At 40.4% G+C, this 15,657-nt stretch overlaps 1 protein-coding gene across 4 annotated transcripts in view; it reads left to right on the top strand.

Annotated features, from left to right (window-relative positions):
- The window catches only part of LOC106603656 (DNA (cytosine-5)-methyltransferase 3A), a 77,561-nt gene that overhangs the window by 1,270 nt on the left and 60,634 nt on the right, over window positions 1-15,657 (top strand). For all 4 annotated transcript variants that reach the window (XM_014197582.2, XM_014197592.2, XM_014197601.2 and 1 more), the window contains exons 2-3: window positions 368-564; window positions 9,373-9,483. In XM_014197582.2, coding sequence (XP_014053057.1) covers window positions 481-564; window positions 9,373-9,483 — 195 coding nt within the window. In that variant the 5' untranslated portion in view covers window positions 368-480. The remainder of the gene's footprint in view (window positions 1-367; window positions 565-9,372; window positions 9,484-15,657) is intronic.

Consider the following 15,657-nt stretch of genomic DNA (forward strand, 5'->3'; position numbering starts at 1 on the left):
TGCACGCGTTATATTGTGTGTAAGAGAAAATGGAGAGAAACAGGAGAAACTAGAGCGAACTTGACACTTCTCAGCATCCTTAAAATGTAACTTTTAACATCTAACTTGTTAGGTCATAACTGTAGTAGACTAAATGTAAAGACGTGGATAATTTGTCCCTAACAGGCCCTACTGTTGCCTAATCAGATCACTGCAATTAGTAGGGAGACTGTTATTGATTGAATCCATTGTGTAGGCTAGAATAATGTTCAACTTAATACAAAAACGAAAGGCATAATAATAAAGTTACAATATTATAATAATAAATACTTACGTATTGCCAGTTTTTCAGCATGAATGATTCAATTTGTTGTTCTTCATATTGCAGGGGAGGATCATCGATCACCATTTTTTTTTGTTCCATTTATTTTATTTATCCAATTTTGAAGCTTCTTCTGATTTCCGTTAAGAATATCATCCATACGATTTGCACCCTTGGCGATGCCGTCCAACACTGTTGCCACCACCAACACCGCTGCATTCAAACACTCTGACCACACCTGTGATGAACCTGGGAACAGAATGGTAAGAAACAAACAGCTGTGTAATGCAAAACTACTGTCATTAAAGCACTATAACATGCTATTGCGTTATGACAGTGTGTATTACAAATGCATTATAACATGTCATCAGAGATCAGACGTCTTATCATGGATTTTTTGTTGTTGCATCATTAACCTGAACCACTGTGTAATTGATTTTATTCATTTATTGGGGAAAATAAATGTAATACAACCCAGGGGATAACACGTTAAAGCAATTCTCTTGCTTCTACCACGGTCCCAGATGGAATACATGTCATTTCCAGATTATTTCCACTTCATTTCCATACGAGAATAGACATACCACAAAATACACCCAGCATATTTTGCCATTGTTGGTAAAGTTTCATATAGTTCAATGAATCTATACGCTGCACAGTTGTACTACGCACATCATAAAAAATCATGCTGGATCACTGTAAGTTAGCCACCCACGATCTCTCGTCAACAGAATATGTAACATAAATGGCATCTGACCAAATGACTCAAGATTTTAGTTCTGGGTTAACTGTGATTAACCACCCATTAACCACATGAACAACTGAGGATGTGAAAGGGCTTGATAAATACATTTGATCGATAGCCCCTCCACCCATTTTTGTGGTTTATATAACTGGACTCAATCCATCAGTGTAGGTCATGCTTTATTGACAAATATACCCGTAATATCACCAATCACCTCTTTAGCTCAGACCAACCCCATAGATATTGGTGACCAGTGTCTATCGGTCATCTATCTAATGTATGTTGCCATGTCCTCTACTTAGGGTTAACCAGCTTTTAGGAAAATCAATGAAGAGACGCTCCTAAATGCTGGACGCTTATTAGTCAATATAACTAATTAGCAATATCACCGATATTAGTTGGAGCTCAGAGAATTTAGCCATAGAGATAGCCTATTAGTTTCCAGTAACCACAGTCTATATGTCATCTAATATATGTGGTTAACCAAGTTCTATAAAATCAGTAAGGAGACGCTATAGGACCCCTAGTGATGAAAATATGGGGAAAAAAAGAAAATCATTTATAAGTGGAGTCTAACATGATCACATAGGCCTACTGTACACAGTAGTTAAAGCATCCTTGACCCCCCCCCATGGTAGTTTTCTGTATTATGTGCTGATTGTGCCTGTTAGAAAGATGCCACTGGTTTGTTACTGTGACGTGGGGCGTTGGCTGTTGTACGATGAGCCAGCCAGCCAACTGCTGTGTTATACTGGGGCATTTCCTCTCTCCTCTCTCCTCTACTACACTCTCCTCCCATCACACTGCCTGCCCAATGTATTCTTGTTGCTAAGCAACAACCATTGCCTTAAATAAACCGACTTCCGACTGAAAATAGTGCCAGAGATATCGAATAGTGCCGGAGTATGTTATAGGGTTCATTGTATTTTATGCTATGTAGTGCTTTATGAATTGCCATATTTACATATTTTAGTAATGTGTCATAATGGTGTGTTGTGTTTCATTGAACATTTTCAGGATTTTGTCAACACAACACGAGACTACATGTCCATGGAATCAGACAGAGAGGCATCATTTAGTGCATACAGACATTCCCTATTCTAGAATTACGCCCGTGCGATTACCTTCTTTCCACGCTTGGTGATTTTGTGACAAGGGGGTTGGTGACAGCTAATCCCTTATAGAACGGCAATAGGAGTGCATGCAGTGCCAATACTCCTTTGGTGGAGGCAGGCTTAACCAGGCACTAGGGCTGTGTCCCAAATGGCACCCCTATTCCCTCTACAGTGCACTACTTTTGACCAGGGCCCATAGGGAACTGTGTAGGGAATAGGATGCATTTGGGAAGCAGCCCTAGATAGTAGGAGGAGGAGGGAAATCACTGCTGGAGAAATAAACAACAATGAAAATGCAAAATCACAATTTTATCAATCTAATGTCAAGTTGGAGGATTATGTGAATGAATGAAATATAGCATATGAATCCAGGTCTGGCCCAAGTCATGTTAAAACAAAACAAGGTTTTCAGGTCAGTCGATTTCCATGTACTAGATACTAGATTTACTACAAATAATGTGACTAGATAATGTGGCTGCCTTTTTGTTGTTCACTGTGCTCCATCCCCTTTAAAAAGCCAAGGCTGTTTTTCATCACCTGCTCCCAGTAGCGCCCACCTCGTGATGCTGATAGCTGGTTGCTAAGCAGGATTTGGTCTACTTCAATTAATTGTTCAAGCTTGTCTCCCTTCTTACCCCAAACAACACACTCACTAAGACACTCAGTCAGTACATATTATTGAGTTAATATTGAGGCCCTGGGTCTGTATTTACAAAAAGAGTCTGTCAGAGTAGGAGTGCTGATCTAGGATCAGGTCCCCTGGCCCAGAGCAACCCCAGGGGTGCTGGGTCAGGGTGGATATAGGGCTTTTTCTTAGGGGGAAGACAGTTTTATTCATCAAAGGGAATGTGCAGGAGGGGTCCACACTAGGGCTGTGGTGGTCATAAAATTTAGTCAGACGTGATTGTCAAGAAAATAACTGTCGGTCTCACGGTAATTGAGCGTTAATTAACACAAACACATTTAGCATCTCCTGGCTTCCACACATAGCCTACAAGCCATTTTAAAAAGTCTAATAAATCCATGTAATATAGCCTACACCTTCACAATAAATCCATAATTTATTTTAGACAGGTCAAAAGAAGCAAGATATGAAGAAAATGTACTCTATTTCAGAAGAAAATAATAGCATACTCGGATACTCTGAGTTGTCCTTATGTTAGGTCCTGATCTGGCTATGCCAAATGGCTGTGGGCTACACTAGTTCATTTAGCAGATAAGATTTGCTTATAATTCTGTGGCATTATTTTACATTATTTTATAGTATGAAGAATACAACTGAACAAAGCTGAATAAAATATAAATATTTTCTCCAAATGATTTGAGGGAGTTCGCACAGTGGCGGTTCTAGACCATTTCTACTGGGGGGGCCAAGCTGGGGCCAGTTGTACTGTTAGAGGGGCCAGTTACATTAGACGTTATTGTTGTCATATCGTTTTGCATGTGGTACAATACTGTTGTGTTCCGCCTAAAGCCGTCCCTCTAGAAAATGTGTGGGTTAAATTAGTGTTCCGCGTTGCCACTGTCTAATAACGGATGTAAAAAATGAACGATGTAAAAATGATTTCATACTCCACATTTAGGGGGGCCACAAGGGGGTCCAAAATTGTTGTCACAGGGGCACTGCCCCCCCCCCCCCCGAACTGCTAGTGAGTGCGCACATGCGGCTATTCTGTGTTCAGCGGTTAACAAAGAAATAGGTATTCCTATATGCTTAATTTAGAGTTATTAATGTAACTTTAGTTGTTCTACAAACGTTGAGCTATATGTTTAGATCTTTAATACATTTTAAGGCTGTATGATGAGACTCTAATGATGATTTGAAAAAAGTATATTGAAAGGCATGAGCTCTGCTTTGTTTTTTTGCGCAGGCTGTACACACTACATCAGTCACTCATTCACAATTTGACAAGCACTTGATAATGCCTCGAATTTCACGGCGGAACCCTAAATAAATCCATGCCTTTAGGGCCTGGAGTGCTGCGTTGTGCTATTATCCCTGAGTGTGCTGCGCAATCCGAAGCGTCTCTCACTCACACGGCTCTCCGTCACATGATCGGGTCTTTCTCACAGGCTACAAGTGAAGACAGACACATCAGGGACGCAACTACGTGCGTCCTTATCCAATTCCAAGGTGCATATTGAACATATTGGAAGAACTGTCCACATTTATCAGCCAACAAGACGGGTAGGCCTAACGAACAGCAAAAGCATGAGCCTATATCTACTATCCCCCATAGTACAAAAGTCGATCTATTCTATTCTGTGCGAGAAATAAATATTCCACATCGTCTGGGACAGTTGTGGGATGCGATAGATCCCAAATTAATACAATCACTAGCATAAAAAAAAAGGTTTTATGCAATGTGGCTGACGCAACAGATCAGAATGTTTACCTCAAAATGTTGATAAACTATTAGGCCATTTCTTCACATTATAAGCGCAGCAATGCGCACATGGTAGTAGGATATAAGCGTGAATATTCCATTAGCGGAAAACACCATTATCAAAAGTGACCGCAAATGCAATTATGCATGTAATGCTTTTATTAAAAAGGTGCATTTTTATGGTGAAAATTATCTTCCCCAAACTTGAAACTCAAGCGCTGCTTATGTATGCCACTTGGGCTCTACGCCCCTTGTGAAGCGGATTAATGTGCTTAATTTTAGGCTAATATTGTAACCCATCAGACTATTCTTGATTGAATATTGTCTTTACATATACTAAATAATATACAGTTGAAGTCAGAAGTTTACATACACTTAGGTTGGAGTCATTAAAACTTGTTTTTCAACCACTCCACAAATTTCTTGTTAACAAACTATAGTTTTGGCAAGTCGGTTAGGACATCTACTTTGTGCATAACACAAGTAATTTTTCTAACAATTGTTTACAGACAGATTATTTCACTTATAACTCACTGTATCACAATTCCAGTGGGACAGAAGTTTACATACACTAAGTTGACTGTGCCTTTAAACAGTTTGGAAAATTCCAGAAAATGATGTCATGGCTTTAGAAGCTTCTGATAGGCTAATTTACATAATTTCAGTCAATTGGAGGTGTACCTGTGGATGTATTTCAAGGCCTACCTTAAAATTCAGTGCCTCTTTGCTTGATATCATGGGAAAATCTAAAGTCAGCCAAGACATCAGAAAAAAAAATTGTAGACCTCCACAAGTCTGGTTCATCCTTGTTGTGGGGGTGCTTTGCTGCAGGAGGGACTGGTGCACTTCACAAAATAGATGGCATCATGAGGAAGGAAAAATATGTGGATATATTGAAGCAACATCTCAAGACATCGGTCAGGAAGTTAAAGCTTGGTCGCAAATGGGTCTTCCAAATGGACAATGACCCCAAGCATACTTCCAAAGTTATGGCTTAAGGAGAACAAAGTCATGGTATTGGAGTGGCCATCACAAAGCCCTGACCTCAATCCTATAGAAAATTTGTGGGCAGAACTGAAAAGGCGTGTGTGAGCAAGGAGGCCTACAAACCTGACTCAGTTACACCAGCTCTTTCAGGAGGAATGGGCCAAAATTCACCCAATTTATTGTGGGAAGCTTGTGGAAGGCTACCCAAAATGTTTGACCCATGTTAAACAATTTAAAGGCAATGCTACCAAATACTAATTGAGTGTATGTAAACTTCTGACCCACTGGGAATGTGATGAAAGAAATACAAGCTGAAATAAATCATTCTTTCTACTATTATTCTGACATTTCACATTCTTAAAATAAAGTGGTGATCCTAACTGAACTAAGACAGGGAATTTTTACTGGGATTAAATGTCTGGAATTGTGAAAAACTGAGTTTAACCTCTATGGGACCCCTTCCCGTTCTCATCCCGGTAACGGGATTGCTTGACAAGATAGCAAAAATCGAATAATTTCAATTTCTCAAACAATCAACTATTTTACACCATTTGAAAGATAAACATCTCCTTAATCCAACCACGTTGTCCGATTTCAAAAAGGCTTTACGGCGAAAGCATAAAGTTAGATTATGTTAGGACAGTACAAAGACAAAAAAATTACACACCGCCATTTTCAATGCAAGGACAGGCGTCACCAAAAGCAGAAAACCAGCTAAAATGATGCACTAACCTTTGACAATCTTCATCAGATGACACTCCTAGGACATTATGTTAGACAATACATGCATTTTTTGTTCAATCAAGTTCATATTTATATCCAAAAACAGCATTTTACATTGGCGCGTGACGTTCAGAAAATGTATTTCCCCCAAAACTTCCGGTGAATCAGTACTACAGTTTACAAAAATACTCGTCATAAACGTTGATAAAATATTAAACTGTTATTCAAAGAATTATAGATTAACATCTCCTGAATGCAACCACATTGACAGATTTCAAAATAACTTTACTGGGAAAGCACACTTTGCAATAATCTGAGTAATGTGGTCAGCAATACAGATAGCCGCCATTTTGGAGTCATCTAAATGCATAAATAGCATTAGAAATATTCACTTACCTTTAATAATCTTCATCAGAAGGCACTTCCAGGAATCCCAGGTCCACAACAAATGTTGTTTTGTTCGATAAAGTTCATAATTTATGTCCAAATAACTCCATGTTGTTTGCGCGTTCAGTAAGCTACTCAAAATGTAGGACGTGCGAGGAAAATGTCACGACGAAAAGAAAAAAAAAAAAATCTATTTACGTTCGTTCAAACATGTCAAACGTTGTATAGCATCAATCTTTAGGGCCTTTTGAACGTGAAGATTCAGTAATATTCCAACCGGACTCATGCATTGTCTTGAAAAACGTTTTGGAACAGAGCTACCTCTCGCGTGAATGCGCGCCAATGAACTGACATCCTTCCCTGGGTTACCAACTTCCCAGCCTTCTCATTCGGTCTCTGTTCATCATAGACGCCTCAAACAACTTTCTAAAGACTGTTGACATCTAGTGGAAGCCTTAGGAAGTGCAAAATTAATCCTGAATCACTGTGTGTTCGATTGGCAATGACTTGAAAAACCTACAGGCACCAGATTTTTCATTTCCTGGTTGTATTTTTCTCAGGTTTTTGCCTGCCATATGAGTTCTGTTATACTCACAGACACCATTGAAACAGTTTTAGAAACTTCAGAGTGGTTTCTATCCAAATCTACTAATAATATGCATATTCTAGTTTCTGGGCCAGAGTAGTAACCTGTTTAAATTGGGTACGTTTTTTCATCCGGCCGTGAAAATACTGCCCCCTAGCCCAGACAGGTTAAATGTATTTGGCTAAGGTGTATGTAAACTTCCGACTTCAACTATATGGTGACATTTGTTTTGATTTAGAATGGACCATTATCATACACCTGTCTCGAAACAGGGACAGTGGGAAAAAATACATAGCATTAAATAGCGAATGGAGCAAATGGAGCGAATGGAGCATTAAATAGCGAATTAAATACATTAAATAGCTTTTCCCTGTGGTTTATTTTCATGCCAGCCAGGTAGGCTATACTCCTATTGTAAATATAAGCAATGTGCTTAAAATTAGAAAAGTTGAGAAATAAATATAGTAGGCCTAGCCTATAGAAAGCTGATGGGACCCTCCTCTTTTTAGTAGAGGCCATCAATCTGTTTTCTCCCAATTGCATAGCCTATAAAAATGTTGAGCAACATGAGATCACTGATTAGATTTTCAAATATATTTGAATTGATGTCAGAGTGATTAGAGGGACAATAGAGTGCTGAGTACCAGGCAGTTAGCAAGTTTGGTAGGCTACTAACGACCATCAGCAGCATCAGAGTTTGGAGAAGCCTAATTACCGTGACTAAAGGGTCATGTGGAATTTGAATGCCTTCGTGATCACCAGTGTGGCGGTAATACGGTCACCGCAACAGTCCTAGTCCACACACACACACACACACACACACACACACACACACACACACACACACACACACACACACACACACACACACACACACACACACACACACACACACACACACACACACACACACACACACACACACACACACACACTCCCACAGTGTCTTTGTAACAGTGTCATTAGGGAATGTATCTCAGTGAGGTCAGGCTCTGTGGTAGTAGCTATAGCTATAGCTCTCACTTCACCCAGACTCAAAGGGACATGTCATTCAAATCCCATCTGTCCCATTGTCTCTCTTTATCCCAAAGAGGCACAGGATAGAGACCTATTGAGAGAGAGAGTCCCTAAACTGTTCAAGAGTTGTAATGTATACTGCATACTGGACAGGGTTGAGGTCAATTCCATTTCAATTCCAGTCAATTCGGACAGTAAACTACATTCCAAATCCACATTTTTGTCGTTACAAAACAATTAAGTGAATTGGAATTGGAATTAGAACTTCAGTGTACTTCCTGAATTGACTGGAATTGAAATGGAATTGACCCCAACCCTGTACAGTATACAGTTACACTACAATTAGAATCACATTACACATTCATACTGCCTCTCAACCCTATGGGTGATGTTTACTATGCATTTCGTTTTAACTGTGAACTTGTGATTCTAATCTGTTAATGTGCGTTTGTTAAGAGTTGGAATATATACTGTTTACAAAAGAGCTAATCAGTCAATTCAGGGTACAATTTTAGGGTCAAAGTAGACACATTCAATAAGCTAGTTGATAGTAGTCAGATAGCTAGTTGAATGATGTCACATTTTTTGTATGGTTGGTTTGTGATTCTACCTGACGCTACTGTGATTCTATCTGATTCTACCTGATTCTACTGTGATTTAATCTGATTCTATCTGATTTTACTGTGATTCTATTTGATTTTACTGTGATTCTATGTGATTCTACTGTAATTCTATCTGAGTATACCTGACTCTTCTGTGATTCTACTGTAATTCTATCTGATTTTACTGTGATTCTATGTGATTCTACTGTAATTCTATCTGAGTATACCTGACTCTTCTGTGATTCTATCTGATTCTACTGTAATTGTATTTGATTTTACTGTGATTCTATGTGATTCTACTGTAATTATATCTGATTATACCTGACTCTTCTGTGATTCTACTGAAATTCTATTTGATTCTGCAATTCTTCCTGATTCTACTGTAATTTTATTTGATTCTACTATGATTCTACCTGATTCTACTGTGATTCAACCTGATTCTTCATATGAGGTTGAAAATATTGTGTTGTGTGTTGTTGTTTGACAGAGTGAGATAGATAGTATTGTGTTGTTGTTTGACAGAGTGAGAGCACGATACTGGACAAGGAGCTGGCACCAGAGGAGAAGCCAGCTAAAAGCAACACCAGCTATAAAGTGGTCAGGCCTGCTGGGAGGAAACGCAAGCAGATACCTGTGAGTAGATCATTTGTAATAATATCCTTATTGTGCTTTTCCATTTTTTTCATAACCATCAGTGGAGAAGCAAGAAACGCTGTCGTGCGGACCTGAAGACTACACGCGTTGTAGGTTTATTGTAAAACGAGCTAAATTTACAATTCGGTTATTAAAATGATCCCAGATATGTTTGTAAACAACATTTCAAGTTTCACGTTCATATGCCATATGTCATAGGTCCTATAACATATAATATGTGTTTACAGTCATTGCAAAGGGATCTCTTACGAAACTCCATCACGCAAAGTGACATTGTGCCTCAGTGTTTTCACAGCTGTGAGATGCTTGGATAGCAGTCGTAGGGGAAAACACTGTGCCAGAGAATAGGGTTGGGCATTTGAAAGGATTTCACAATTCGAATAATATCATTACATTATTTCAGATATCAGGATAGTGAAAAAAACATGTTTTTCTGTAACTTTGTTTAAACTTGGACACTTGTTTGCTGCTCACCCTGTGCAACTCGGCAGCAGGGCGGGGGATGGGCAGGGGTCGGTGTGGCGGACTATACCCCGCACCATGGTGAAGGAAGTTTCTGATGAGACCAGGCTTTGTGGAATTTAGCTCTGACTACATCGATTTGCCCAAGGTCAATACTTTAAAATAAATATATATATATATGAAATGACCACCTAGTACCTATGTTTGTCCTCTGTAGTTGCGTGCCTCTCTTTGTTTGCTGAAATCCATACTTTTTTCTATAAACATTAATCAAACACCATCACCGACTGTTTCCTTATTGAGATTCAATGGGCACATGCGCATTTGTGCTGAGTTGCCATCTTAGACCAACAGCAATCAGCCAGCAATCGGTGGTTAATTTTGATGAACGTTTATTGAACAGTCTGAATTTTCGGCAAACAACTACAGAGGACAAACAGGTGCAAGGTGGGCGTTTCGAAATTATTATTTTTTGAAGTATTGACCTTGGGCAAATCGATGTTGTCAAAGATAGATTCTACAAAGCCAGCCACGGTGCTGGTGAAGTTCATCATAAACGGACCCTGGTTCGATCACAACCGGCCGTGATTGGGAGTCCCATAGGGCGGCGCACAATTGGCCCAGCGTCGTCCGGGTTAGGGTTTGGCCGGGATAGACCGTCATTGTAAATAAGTGAAATAAAGGTTAAAAAATAAAATACAAATTCAGTATATGTGGCCAAGATTGATTTAAGCATAATTGTGTTATACTTGGTGTTGTGATAGTTAACACCATGATTGGGCTGAGTGTCCTGACATTCCATGTCTGTCTTGTCTATGACCTCTGTGACCTTTGGCAGGGGGCCAGTTGTAGATCACTGGGTTGTGTTTCGTAACACCCTTGTGCTGACAGAAAGTGTAATGTTACATTTCTCACACACACTGTCTCTCACTCTCTCTCTCACTCTTTCTCTCTTCCTTACACTACGTGTTGTGGTAAAATGCTATCCCTTTTTCAAATGTCAGTGAGAAATCAGTGGAATTTGATTTCAGAACACTTTTCTGAAAATAGCTCGACAAATAGCAGTGGACATGTTTTTGTTCTACTCTGCATCGCAGTATAATTAAGATTGGTTGCTCTAAGGAGAATAAGGAAGCAGTCATTAGTCATTAATAAGCAGTCATTAGTCTGATATAATAAAAACATTTTTCACAACATCTTCCATTTGATGTTGTACAATCCAAAGTCTCAGATCTCATGTATTATTGTATTTTTATTGGTTTATTCAGATCCCCATTAGCTTTTTCCGAAGCAGCAGCTATTCTTCCTGGGGTCCACACAAAAACATAAAACACGACAAGTAACAAAACACTGATAGACAGGAACAGTCACACAAATGTAAAATACAGCGACATACAAATGTAACTATAAAATAATGTGTGTGGAGCTTGTGGGGCCTGTCACTTCGCGGCTGAGCCGTTGTTGCTCCTAGATGTTTCCACTTCACAGTAACAGCACTCACAGTTGACTGGGGTAGCTATAGCAGGGCAGAAATTAGACGAACTGACTTGTTGGAAAGGTGGCATCCTATGACGGTGCCACGTTGAAAGTTACTGAGCTCTTCAGTATCGCCATTCTACTGCCAATGTTTGTCTATGGGGATTGCATGGCTGTGTTCTCAATTTTATATACCTGTCAGCAACGGGTGTGGCTGAAATAGCCGAATCCACTAATTTGAAGGGGTGTCCACATACGTTTCTATATACACTACCGATCATATGTTGGGGTCACATAGAAATGTCCTTGTTTTTGAAAGAAAAGCAAATGTTTTGTCCATTAAAATAACATCAAATTGATCAGAAATACAGTGTAGACATTGTTAATGTTGTAAATGACTTTTGTTGCTGGAAACGGCTGATTTTAATGGAATATCTACATAGGCGTACAAAGGCACATTATCAGCAACCATCACTCCTGTGTTCCAATGGCACGTTGTGTTAGCTAATCCAAGTTTATCATTTTAAAAGACTAATTGATCATTAGAAAACCCTTTTGCAATGATGTTAGCACAGCTGAAAACTGTTGTCTGATTACAGAAGCAATAAAACTGCCCTTCTTTAGACTAGTTGAGTATCTGGAGCATCAGCATTTGTGGGTTCGATTACAGGCTCAAAATGGCCAGAAACAAAGAACTTTCTTCTGAAACTCGTCAGTTTATTCTTGTTCTGAGAAATGAAGGCTATTCCATGAGAGAAATTTGACCCAAGTTAAACAATTTAAAGGCAACGCTACCAAATACTAATTGAGTGTATGTAAACTTCTGACCCACTGGGAATGTGATGAAAGAAATAAATGCTGAAATAAATCATTCTTTCTACTATTATTCTGACATTTCACATTCTTAAAATAAAGTGGTGATCCTAATTGACCTAGACAGGGAATTTTTACTCTGATTAAATGTCAGGAATTGTGAAACACTGAGTTTAAATGTATTTGGCTAAGGTGTACAGTGGGGAAAAAAGTATTTAGTCAACCACCAATTGTGCAAGTTCTCCCACTTAAAAAGATGAGAGAGGCCTGTAATTTTCATCATAGGTACACGTCAACTATGACAGACAAAATGAGAAAAGAAATCCAGAAAATCACATTGTAGGATTTTTTATGAATTTATTTGCAAATTATGGTGGAAAATAAGTATTTGGTCACCTACAAATAAGCAAGATTTCTGGCTCTCACAGACCTGTAACTTCTACTTTAAGAGGCTCCTCTGTCCTCCACTCGTTACCTGTATTAATGGCACCTGTTTGAACTTGTTATCAGTATAAAAGACACCTGTCCACAACCTCAAACAGTCACACTCCAAACTCCACTATGGCCAAGACCAAAGAGCTGTCAAAGGACACCAGAAACAAAATTGTAGACCTGCACCAGGCTGGGAAGACTGAATCTGCAATAGGTAAGCAGCTTGGTTTGAAGAAATAAACTGTGGGAGCAATTATTAGGAAATGGAAGACATACAAGACCACTGATATTCTCCCTCGATCTGGGGCTCCACGCAAGATCTCACCCCGTGGGGTCAAAATGATCACAAGAACAGTGAGCAAAAATCCCAGAACCACACAGGGGGACCTAGTGAATGACCTGCAGAGAGCTGGGACCAAAGTAACAAAGCCTACCATCAGTAACACACTACGCGGCCAGGGACTCAAATCCTGCAGTGCCAGACGTGTCCCCCTGCTTAAGCCAGTACATGTCCAGGCCCGTCTGAAGTTTGCTAGAGAGCATTTGGATGATCCAGAAGAGGATTGGGAGAATGTCAGATGAAACCAAAATAGAACTTTTTGGTAAAAACTCAACTCGTCGTGTTTGGAGGACAAAGAATGCTGAGTTGCATCCAAAGAACACCATACCTACTGTGAAGCATGGGGGTGGAAACATCATGCTTTGGGGCTGTTTTTCTGAAAAGGGACCAGGACGACTGATCCGTGTAAAGGAAAGAATGAATGGGGCCATGTATCGTGAGATTTTGAGTGAAAACCTCCTTCCATCAGCAAGGTCATTGAAGATGAAACATGGCTGGGTCTTTCAGCATGACAATGATCCCAAACACACCGCCCGGGCAACGAAGGAGTGGCTTCGTTAGAAGCATTTCAAGGTCCTGGAGTGGCCTAGCCAGTCTCCAGATCTCAACCCCATAGAAAATCTTTGGAGGGAGTTGAAAGTCCGTGTTGCCCAGCGACAGACCCAAAACATCACTGCTCTAGAGGAGATCTGCATGGAGGAATGGGCCAAAATACCAGCAACAGTGTGTGAAAACCTTGTGAAGACTTATAGAAAACGTTTGACCTGTGTCATTGCCAGCAAAGGGTATATAACAAAGTATTGAGATAAACTTTTGTAATTGACCAAATACTTATTTTCCACCATAATTTGCTAATAAATTCATAAAAAATCCTACAATGTGATTTTCTGGATTTTTTTTCCCTCATTTTGTCTGTCATAGTTGAAGTGTACCTATGATGAAAATTACAGGCCTCTATCGTCTTTTTAAGTGGGAGAACTTGCACAATTGGTGGCTGACTAAATACTTTTTTTCCCCCACTGTATGTAAACTTCTGACTTCATCTGTAGCTGACGGGTTTTAAGATTTTTTGGCAGGATAGAACAGCAGCCTCTGGTAAGACAAGGGGCGACAGCCTATGTATATATGTAAACAACAGCTGGTGCACGAAATCTAAGGAAGTCTTGAGGTTTTGCTTGCCTAAGGTAGAGTATTTCATAATCAGCTGTAGACCACACTATTTACCAAGAGAGTTTACATCTATATTTTTCATAGCTGTCTATATACCACCGCAGACTGATGCTGGCACTAAGACCACATTCAATGATCTGTATACGGCCATAAGGAAAACGCTCATCCAGAGGCAGCGCTCCTAGTGGCCGGGGACTTTAATGCAGGGAAACTCAAATCCGTTTTACCTAATCTCTACCAGCATACCAGCCTGCTTACAAGCAAAAACTAAAGCAGGAAGCACCAGTGACTCGGTCAATTAGAAAGTGGTCAGATGAAGCAGATGCTAAGCTACAGGACTGTTTTGCTTAGCACAGACTGGAATATGTTCCGGGATTCTTCCGATGGCATTGAGGAGTATACCACATCAGTCATTGGCTTCATCAATAAGTGCATCGATGACTTTGTCCCCACAGTGAACATACGTACATACCCCAACCAGAAGCCATGGATTACAGGCAACATCCGTACTGAGCTAAAGGGTAGAGCTGCCGCTTTCAATGAGCGGCACTCTAACACGGAAGCTTATAAGAAATCCTGCTATACCCTCCGACGAACCATAAAACAGGCAAAGCGTCAATACAGGACTAAGATTGAATCGTACTATACCGGCTCCGACGCTCTTCGGATGTGGCAGGGCTTGCAAACTATTACAGACTATAAAGGGAAGCACAGCCACGAGCTGCCCAGTGACACAAACCTACCAGACGAGCTAAATGACTTCTATGCTCGCTTTCGAGGCAAGTAACACTGAAACATGCATGAGAGCACCAGCTGTTCCGGACGACTGTGTGATCACGCTCTCCGTAGCCGTTGTAAGACCTTTAAACAGGTCAACATTCACAAGGCCGCAGGGCCAGACGGATTACCAGGACCTGTACTGACCAACTGGCAAGTGTCTTCACTAACATTTTCAACCAGTCTCTGACCGAGTCTGTAAAACCTACATGCTTCAAACAGGCCACCATAGTCCCTGTGCCCAAGAACCCAAAGGCAACCTGTCTAAATGACTACAGACCCGTAGCACTCACGTCCGTAGCCATTAAGTGCTTTGAAAGGCTGGTCATGGCTCACATCAACATCATTATCCCAGAAACCCTAGACCCACTATAATTTGCATACCGCCCCAACAGATCCACAGTCGATGCAATCTCTATTGCACTCAACACTGCCCTTTCCCACCTGGACAAAAGGAACACCTATGTGAGAATGCTATTCATTGACTACAGCTCAGCGTTCAACACCATAGTGCTCTCAAAGCTCATCACTAAGCTAAGGACCCTGGGACTAAACACCTCCCTCTGCAACTGGATCCTGGACTTCCTGACGGGCTGCCCCCAGGTGGTAAGGGTAGGGAACAATGCATCCAACACGCTGATTCTCAACACGGGGGCCCCTCAGGGGTGCGTGCTCAGTCCCCT

Source organism: Salmo salar, chromosome ssa01 (assembly GCF_905237065.1).
Source record: "Salmo salar chromosome ssa01, Ssal_v3.1, whole genome shotgun sequence".
NCBI classification, from domain to species: Eukaryota; Metazoa; Chordata; class Actinopteri; order Salmoniformes; family Salmonidae; genus Salmo; species Salmo salar.